Raw genomic sequence first — 10,648 nt, forward strand, 5'->3', positions numbered from 1 at the left:
AAAATGAGTATTTGATATAATAATTTTGTTCTAACTGAAAAAATTACAGAAGAATTACAAGCAAAAGACAGTTTCATCATTTCTAAATGATCCTTATAAAGAAATGACCTACTCTTAAGGATTTATTTCACTGGGCTATTTATGAGACAGTGATGATGCCTGAGAAATAGCTGGTTCATTAAACCTTTATGCTATGCCTTGAGCAAACAAAACAGACAAGATTCCTGTCTTCACAGACCTTAGAGGCTAGTGACTACCAATTATTTTTATCATGGCCATAACTGAGGACAAGACCAAGAGTAAGGGGAGATACATAATAAACACATAATCATACAAAAAATGCTAAAAAAACAACAAATTAACAGAGAAAGATCTCTTTGCTTGATTTAGTTAAGGTGAAAAAGATTTCCCTTGGATATCTGACAGCTGACTTAAGACCTCAGTGCCAAAAAAGGAGATGGGGAGGGTGCAAAAATGATGATGAGATGGGCATGATGATGATGATTAGGACCACTAACATATAACATTTAGTATGCACTAGGAACTGATTTAAAGACTTCATATGGATTAACTCATTTAATTTTAAGAGCGATGCTATTGTTAACCACAGTTTACAGCTGAAGAAACTAAAGCACAAGGAAATTAAATAACTTGTACAGGATTTCCAGGTAACCCAAGTTACAACTACTATTTGCAGTACTTACAGAACTTGTAGTACTTGTACTGCTACTTGTATTACTTTCAACTAAATAGCAGAGCAAAAATTAAAACCCAGAAAGTCTGACTCCAGATCTGGAAAAATCAAAGTTGGTACAACTTTGTGACTTGGGGGGGAGGTATAAGAATGGAGGGAGGTGAATGAAGAATTTAATAAAGACTAGGACACAGATAACCTGTACGTCATAGTGAAGAGTCTGGGTTCTATCCTAAATGTAAGGGGAGCCACAAGGTTTTATGCAGTAGAGTTATAAGACCTGATTTCTGGATTAAAAATATACATTGAAATATATATATATATACGCGTTGGCTGCTATGTTGAGAATACACTAACTGTAGGAGAGTAAGAAGACAAATTAGGAAGCTGAAGTCCAGACAAGATGACAGAGGCTTCAGTTAAGGTGTTGAGAGGAGTTTCAAAATTGATACAGACTGTGAAGAAAATTTTTGGATGGGCTGAATGTGAGGTGTAAAAACTCTCAAGTTTTAGTCATCAGACTACCGGATTTTGGTCACAGCAATTTATATTTTTAGGCACTAATTAAATCAACTGGCTGGGAGTTTTTTATCACATGCACAATTTCTTTTCTTTTTGTGGGCTTGGTTTCTGCAGGAACAAAAGAAGTGAGCAGCATACACAGGCCTGCCACTTGATATAGAAAATAATAGGTGTTAAGAGGTAACAAGATGATAGAAGCATTAGAGCTATTCTGATAGTTCAGTAGGATTTCCATGTTTTAGCCTGAAATCCTTTGATTTGAGTTTCTAAAAATGCTTTGTAATCTCTCTTTTTCCACCATCAATGAACACCTGGAGGTCAGATATTCTTTCAAGTCTCTGTATCTCTAAGATATAACCAGAACTCAAGCAGTGTTTGACAATGATAAACAGTGATAAAGTATGGCACATGACAGGTAACACTGACATACAACACTTTGTGATAATTACCAAGGGTGATCATTGACTTTCTGTGCTACAGTAACACAGGAAGGACAACATAGAAAATCAATAATAGAGTAACTTCAACACATATCCTAATGGGTGTGAAGTGCTATCTCACTGTGGGTTTTCTGTTGTGATGGTGGTGATGAACTCTACCACTGAGCCAAATCCCCACCCCTAACTGTGGTATTCATTTTCATTTCCCCAGTGACTCAAGATGTTGAGCATCTTTTCATGTACTTATTGGCCATTTGTTTCCCTTTTTTTGGAGAAATTTCTATTAAGTCCCTTTATCCAGTTTTTAACTGAGCTTTTTAATACAAATATATGTTTAAAACCTGATTTTGGTGAAACATCTGAGTAGTTCAGCAATAATACATAATGCCTTTTAAAAGACTAAAAATGTTTATTCAATATTTCTCCATCAAACCATTTAAATAACTTTAAAGTAACTTCATACAAAAATATGACATGAAAATACTGATATATTCTATTGGAATAATATTGAATGATCTTACCTACTGTCTTGATTATTAATTAGCAATTCAAGGTTTTGGGCTGATGCGGAATCTATCATGGCTGTCTGCTCACTACCCTGGAAACAAATCTTCAGCGATTTTGGTGCATAAACTGAATTTTGAATAAACTCAACATACTTTAACAAAGCTGCAAGAGCTGCAAGGCAGTAATACCTGCAAGGTAACCAAGGATACAATACTGTGTCTTCAGAATAAAAAGAAATATTGCTATAACAGGAAATACTTATTTCACCTTAATATTAGGACAGTTAAAAACATCTGCATAGCACTGTTTAAATTCAAAGTGAATATGTACAGTGAATGTACCTTATTTTTGAAAACTAGGTAAATAATCTCTAATCCATAAAACTGACACAAACAGACAATTTTTTTAAGTCTGTTACTTAAGGGCTATTAGACTCCCAAAAATCACTTGTTAGAAGACAACATTCAACTTTAATTTGTGTCAATTCCTGACATACTGTTCTAAGCATTCAAATAATATCATGACAGCAATAGGAGGTCCCAGTGTATGCCAACGCATGTAGTAATCTTTCTGAGAGCAGCTATTGTGATTAACTGAGTAAACAGGTGGACCAACCAGGTTCAAAGAAGGTATCTATCTAACATGCTCAAAGAAATCTGTTCTAAAAATGTCTTCCCTGTCCCAAGGGGAATTTTTAGAAGTACAGGTATGAAGTAAAAGAAACATGCTTTTTAAACTGTATTTCACTTATGAGACCTCACATTTCCTGTAATATATAGCTACTTGAGCTTTTCATTCAAAAGTACAATGAGCAGAACCATTAGGGCAATAGATTATGACCAATGTGGACAAATTCTACACAAATTATTAATATAGGCCTTATGTACAATTTAGTTAACTATCTTAGTATTTCAATAGTCACTGAGTGTACATTATGAGCCAAGCACTTTTCTAAGAGATAGAAATACAGTGGAAAACAAAACAGACAAAAGTCCCTGCCCTTGTGGAACCCCCCCACTGGATGATTTATTACTTTCCTCAAGATGCAACTTACTTGGACTGAACTTCCAGTAGGACAGTGCTGAATTCCGCTATGCATAGCTGTTCAATGTACTCTAATCCTTTTGTTTCATTGAAGTATTTCCTTTGGATAGTAGTGAAATTAACATTCTGAAAGAAGTTTTAATTTCAAAATAAAAATTTTAACGGCCATGCACTAGCTCAAAACTGCTTTCTTCAACACATTCTGTAGGTTGGTAAGTGGCTTAACTATTATATAGTTAATTTTTAATGCTTTTAACACTGAAATTAGAAGTTTTCTTAGGTATTAATAAAAAGTGAATGAATGGCTATCCAACTTGCTAAGTGAATTACAATACAGTCTCTAGCTGTTATTAGACATTATTCTCATGGAATTTAACTCACTATGTTAGGTGTAATAATAAGAAACAGGGCTGGAGTGTAGCATAGTACTAGAGAAACTGCTTAGCTTGAGCAAGACCCTGGGTTCAATTCCCAGCACTATAAAAGGAATAAAGAAATACAAGTCTCTATCTTCTAGCAACTTTATACCTCCACAGCAGCACGTAAGTCATACACTCAGCCTTTCACACTCTAAAACAGGGTGCGCCTGTGCAGACCAGTTAGGGAACTGAGGCCTAATTGGCCTGCTCTGTGAGCACTAAGGAGAAAGGTACCTAATAGGTTCGAGGGAAAAGTAAAGATGGCTGAACCGAAGTTGTTTACCTGAGCATGGAGTAATGGATATTGGAAGGCAGAAGAATTTTGTGTTATTTTAATTGTTTATACCTGTGTTTAAATGAACAAAAGTAGGAGGAGCCAGACATCAGGGGCTCCTCTGGCCACTAGAGACAAGAGCCTCCTGGCTGCCCACATGTTAAACTGATTCCATGTCTCTTTGTCTTTACCTTACTCACCTTTGGGCCCAGAGAACAAACTAGTAGCAGGACTAGTTCCAACAAGTGGTGTCTTGAGTGGGGAAAGCTTGGAGGAGTGGGCTGGCCCCCCCATGGGTGGTGCCTGGGGCAGGAGGGACCTGGAATGGGTGGCATAGCCGGGCCGGGTCAGTCTATGACCCTAATACTGTGCTAGCTGAGAATATGAAGCCCAATTCCACCTATCAAACCTATGAAATGCTGCCTACATGAGGTGAATTTATTTAGAATAAAGAGAAAGACATATTAGAACTTCTCAAAGTTTGTAAAAAGGCATGAAATTGTATAGTGAAAGGTTTACCTATTTTGAACAAATGTAATGGGTAAAAAGCTAATACAATAACAATGGCCTGTGAGACCTGTTAGGATTGAAAGGAAATGAACAGGTAGGGAACGTGTATGGCAAGATACATGTTTCAAAAGTTATCTCATTTAATCTTTACAATAACCCTCTGATCTAAGTCGTACTGACTTCAATTTTCCTGTAAGTAAAACTCTGGAAGGTCAAGTCACTTTTTTCCTATCAAACTGAAATTTGTTTAACTGAGAAGTCCATATGCCTCCTACCTCATACTGCCTCTGATTTAACCAAGGTCCTTTCAGGGCATGTGTGGTGTCTGTCTCTCATCCCCTGTGTGAGAGAAGGAGCTTAACCCTGATAAGCACAAACAAACTGAGATGGGTTTCACTGGACCAACCGGACTAGCCTGCTTCTTAGAAGCTTTCACTTCCTGACTCTGAGCCCCTGCTCACTTCCCTCCCTCATTCTTCACTCTCCTATTAAAATGCCATCACCTTTATACAAAGTTAGGTTGAGTGCAGTTCACACTGAATTCTTCTTCCTATTGCAATAGTTTGTTACTGACTAAAAATGTGTCCTTACCACTTTGACGTCTGGCTTTATCTTTAACAGCAGGGACAGGATCTCTGTAACCACTGACTTCCCAGTTGCATAAACTGATCAGTTTTCTTCCTGCTTACACTAGTTTAATTTGGACTTTTGCTAATTATATCCAAAAAGCTTAGAAAGCCTAATCAGAAAAACAACAAAAACCAAAAATTGGAAAGGAATATAGAAATAAAGATAATTTAAAAGAAGCATGAGTCAGTGAATAAAAAAAACCAAGTGGGCATGGTGGTGAGTGCCTATAACCTCAGCACTCTGGGAGACTGAGACAGGAGAAGCACAAGTTCTAACTCAGCCTGAAGAATTTAGTAACTTTGTGAGATCCTGTCAAAAGAAAGAAAGAAAGAAAGAAAGAGAGAGAGAGAGAGAGAGAGAGAGAGAGAGAGAGAGAGAGAGAGAGAGAGAGAAAAAAAAAGGAAGAAAATAAAATGGCCAAGGACATAGGGATGTGGGGATATAGGAATGTAAGCCACTGTGAACACCCTGGGTTCAGTCTCTAGTTCTACCTTGGCAAGGAGGGATGGGAAGATGAAAGGAACTTGTATCATAGAGACAAGTAGATTTATAACAGGGAGTCTTTCTGTCAGTGATTCAAAAACAGCTGAGCTACATAAGAACTCTAGAGTACCATGACAAATATTACAAAACTGCAAACAGAGAATATATTAAAAATGAAAAAGGAACTCATTGGACCCTAAATTTCAGCTTGGTTTCAAATGTGTTAAGCAATAAATCTATTAACATAAGAAAATATTGTATATTCTGAAATTTATCTACACACCTTAGGAATTATGACAACTGCATAGTTGCCCACTTCGTTTTGGACCACAGCCCCCTTTCTACAAAACAGGGAGATTTGCTGGAGCGAAGACATTAACTACATGGTAGAAAGACCCTTAGAGGCACAAAGCATTTGTGGGATAGGCTTCCACACCACTTACTTGTCACAGTCCCAAAGATGGAAACAACAGTAGCACGCTAATTTCAAGGCACTATATGTTACCAGGGGGACCTGAAAGAATTCTGTAATTCTTTTAGTTCCTCAAATTACCTAGAGGAAAAAGCACTTGCTGAGAGTCCCGTAAAAGGATGAAAACTTCATTTTTACCTAGATACCACAGTAATTAGTTTCTAGGATGCTGCACCTAAGGAAAACTGCTTTCTTTAAGAATCTGCTCCTTGTATACTCAGAAATCTCCTTATTACTTAACATATTTTTTCTTTTGCTTTAAGTAGATCTAGAGGGCCAAATTAAATCAGTAGATTCTCTATCATTTCTGAGTTAGCAGTTCCTCAGATTAGGATTTATATTTTTTGACTATTTTAGGATTCTAAATATGCAATTACTCAAATTACTGCTCTAATAAAGTTACAAAATGTATTTTAAATAATTCAATCTTAAATATTAAGAGGTAAAATTGTTTACCTTGAAATTTTCTGTGATAAGAGTAAACAACTTGGTTGAATTTCCCACAACGCAAGCAGTGTTTGACATTATTATTTCCAAAGGTGATAAAATTTTGAGTTTCGTGATCACCTGAAATTGTTGGAATAAATAACTTCTTAAATGCAAACTTAAAATACTTTCTAAAACAAAGAGCTTCATCTTTCTAAAAGATAAGTACTTACAATTAATTCATATGTAAAAAAATTTTTTTTTTTTTTTTGGTACCGGAAATCAAACTCAGGTCCTTGCACTTGCCAGGCAGGCGCTTGTGCTACTGAGCTATATCCCCGGCCCTCAGTGGTAAGATTATAATGATCCTAATTATGTATTTCAATCAAAATAGATTTCTAATGGGAGCATAATAAATGTACATCCCTATATGAATAAAAATATAAAATATTTTCAAAAACATAAGCCGTGTGTGTGTGCATGTGTGTATAGATATAGATCTAGAGTTAATTTATTTACTTTTTTTTAGTTTTTGGAGACTTGATTATAGTCCAGGCTGGCCTAGAACTCACTGTGTAGCCCACACAGGTCTGAAAGCCATGATCCTCCAGCTTCAGCCTCCAGAGTCCTGGGATACAGGCATGTGCCATGAGATCCAGCTTAACTATATTTTACTCATAGTAATTTATAGTGGCTTTAACTCAAAAATTAATTTAAGCTCATCAAATATACATTCTCCAAATAAGATATTTTAAAAGAAATTCTTCTGCTCAGTATTTAACCTTTCTCTACAAAAAATATAAACATATACAATAGTGTAACTAAGCCAATACTATCAAATTCAGTTTGACCATACTCGCACAATTTAGAAGATGAAAAGTGCAGAAACACAAACTAAAAATATGTGCCTTATGGTTTTCACAAAATGAGGTGGACTTATTATAGTTACTCTAGACATGGAAAGTCCTAATCAGTTAGTCTCACACTCCCCTATTAAAAAAAAAAAAATCCCACAAGGCATGATGGCACATGCCTGCAATCTCAGCACTCATGAGGCGGAGACAAGAGGATCACCTTGAGACTGAGGCCACACAAGGCTATATAGTAAGTCAAAGTCCAGCTTGGATTATATAGAACCTGTCTTACTAAAAACAAAGCGAAACAAAACAGTGTTCTTATTCTTTTCAAACTACGTAAAAACTGTACAATACCCAGATACCCAGATAGGAAGTTAGCATGCAGCATTAATATCATTTAGGTCAGTGGTGGCGAACCTATAACACACGTGCCATAGCAGGCTATTTGTTATTAAAGAAAGCTCTAAAAGGTCTGCCATCACTGATTTAGGTTGTGAGGTATAATAAAAAATAAATTATTAGTGAGAAAAAGGAAGCCTATATTCTGAGGAATACTGGGAAATTTGTGAGTAAAGAACAATAAAATATTAAAAATAAGAATAGATATTTTAAAGTAATTATAATTGAGTCACCATTTTAAAATACAGAGATTAGGAATAGATTATCTCTACCTGATAGATCATACAAATTCCCATGACAATAGGCCAGTGGCCCAAACTTATAGTAAGTAATTTAAAATGAAGGTAAATAAGAAGTAAAGGCAAGAGGATATTAAATTATAACTAATCTAATAAACTAGATTCCCTTAAATCCTGAAAAATAAAATTGAAACACAATTTCAGTGGCAACAACCCTCTGGAGGTAAGGTTATCACATGTTACCTATGGAGTAAATCCAGGAATTATTAGTTTGAAGACATTACCTTTAGAAGCTAATATTAACAGTAGCCTTGGGATAGTCTCATGCCAATAAAACACATTCTTTTTAGGATAAAACATATTTAAAAAATAAAAAGGAGACTTAAAATAATTTTATTTTAATTCATATTATTTACATTGGAATAACCATGACTAACCTTTACCCTTCTAAAATGTAAATCAATTAGGAAAGCACCGACTTCGGAATCGCCACACTACCCACTAGATCAACCCTCTTCTGGGGTTATTAGTGCTTACCTTTGTATATGTGGTGTTGTCTGCAAACTGGGAGAGTATAATTTGCGGGCATTTTAAATCAATACTTGCCATTCCTATTTCACCTCTGGCAAGTCCTCTCCCTTCCACCACGGCTACAATAACTGATGGGGAATGGGCGGACACTGCAGAAGAGGATGTAGCTGTGAAGAATTTTTAAACAAACATTTATAAACATTACTAATAATCATTTCTAATTGCATCACATAAGACCTCAAAGCCCCAAGCCTAATTATTTTACTAACACTCGAGATGATTTTTTCTCCCTCATCAAAAAATAAGTTTTCATTACCCAAACCACGTAAAGATACTCATTCTTAAAGAATTTTGTCAAAACTTCACCTTTAGAATAATAAATTTATACATTGTCTTATTTTGCATTTTACTGGAATGCAGTCATAAAAGGAATGCTAAACTTGGGATCAAAAAATACAGATCATGTACCTTATGCAGTCATTTAAAAACTGTTTGAATTTGGGCAAATTATTTTATAATAAATCTTAAATCACAAATTATAATGTAATAACTTTCCTTGCCTAATTCAAGCACTGATTGAAAGGATCAAATGAGATTATATCTACACCAGTCTATACATGTTATGTAAGCACTGTGTCATGATTAAACATTATACAACTATGAACTCCAGTTAGGAGATGTTTGAGTAATATGGGATCAATTACATATCTTTTGTGAATAAGAAGGGACCAAGAGATGGAGGGACGGGAGAGAAAGGAGAAGGGAAAGAGAATATAAAAAGAATTAAGCTGTGTTGTGATATGTACCAACTCCCCTGTTATATACTACAAATATACATTACTAAAACACTTTTTAAAATTATAATAAAACACCCAATATTTAGTAAGTGCTTATTATATATCAAAGACATTCTAAATGTTTTACTTGTACTAACTCATTTAAATAGTCACAAAATTCTATCAAACAGATACCATGATTCATTCCATTTAAGTATAAGGAGACTGACGGATAGAGAGAAACAGTAGACATCCTGCCTGGGTGGGATAGGGTCCTGATCATTATCTATATTATGAGTTCTGAGATCTGTGCCTTACAAACTACAAATGCTCAAGTAAATCATGTAGTCTATTTAAAGCAACCATTTCTTCATTTATGAACTAGAATTACCAAACTTCTGTTTAACAAGATTGCTATACAAGAATCAAATGTAATAATATATAGAAATATCTTGTAAAGTACATGAAATTACTTAACTGTAGGGTATTATTTATGAGTAAATAAAGAAGTCAGACTGAAAAAACCTAAAATTTTATCTTCAAAGAGGCAAAATTACCTTTTATTCCCCATCAAATACTATAATTTATTCCTTGCCGTCCCTCCTTTCTCACTGTTTCCCTCTTCTATGTTTTTATTGTATGCTCACAAAAATATCTATCATTTATGGTCTCTGAGGCAACAGCCAACTGAAGAGTTCATTTAAAAATCTATCATGTTTAGGGCTGGGGATTTAGCTCAGCGGCAAAAGCGCCTGCCTGGCAAGCGCAAGGTTGTGAGTTCGGTTCCCAGTACTGGAGAAAAACTAAAAATCTATCATGTTTAAATCTCAGAAACCCTTCCTCATGAAAACTATGTCATACATACATTTTTTTTTTCTTTTTCTTTTTTTTTCTTTTTTTGAGACAGGGTCTCACTGTGTAGTTCAGGCTGGCCTTGAGCTCACTTTGTAGCCCAGGCTGGTCTCAAACATGCAATGATCCTCCTGCCTCAGCCTCCTGAGTGCTGGGATTACAGGTGCGTGCCACCATGCCCGGCTACATGGTGATTAAGTCAATATTTACTACATAGAAATCAGTGTAAACTCTGCAATACCATATGATCCCCACCCTTTTTTAAAACCATTTCTAGCTGCAGCTGATCTTGAACTTGGCTCAGGCAAACCTTCTCCCATCTCAGATTTCAAAGTCCTTGGGACCTTAGGCATGCACCATCACATTGAGCTCTAACCTCCCCACTGTTAATCAGAAAAGGAACACCAAGTTCCAGTGGATATGCAGTATACTCAGAAGACATCTCTAAAACTAACTAAACAAAGAGTTTATGCTGCATGTTTATATCTGTTTTCATGAGAAGCCACTTTGAAGATATCAATATGTAATACAACCACCATTGTTAATTCCCTACCACTTTGTTTGTAACTCTGT

The 10,648-nt window shown here is 35.6% G+C and overlaps 1 protein-coding gene across 1 annotated transcript in view; it reads right to left on the bottom strand.

The window, feature by feature from the left end:
* Msh4 (mutS homolog 4) overlaps positions 1-10,648 on the bottom strand; it is a 61,338-nt gene that overhangs the window by 39,125 nt on the left and 11,565 nt on the right. The window contains exons 3-6 of the mRNA XM_005385226.2: positions 8,454-8,614; positions 6,452-6,562; positions 3,218-3,333; positions 2,178-2,351 (exon numbers count right to left, since the gene is read on the bottom strand). Coding sequence (XP_005385283.1) covers positions 2,178-2,351; positions 3,218-3,333; positions 6,452-6,562; positions 8,454-8,614 — 562 coding nt within the window. The remainder of the gene's footprint in view (positions 1-2,177; positions 2,352-3,217; positions 3,334-6,451; positions 6,563-8,453; positions 8,615-10,648) is intronic.

Source organism: Chinchilla lanigera, unplaced genomic scaffold (genome assembly GCF_000276665.1).
Source record: "Chinchilla lanigera isolate Chin_1 unplaced genomic scaffold, ChiLan1.0 scaffold00022, whole genome shotgun sequence".
Lineage (NCBI taxonomy): Eukaryota > Metazoa > Chordata > Mammalia > Rodentia > Chinchillidae > Chinchilla > Chinchilla lanigera.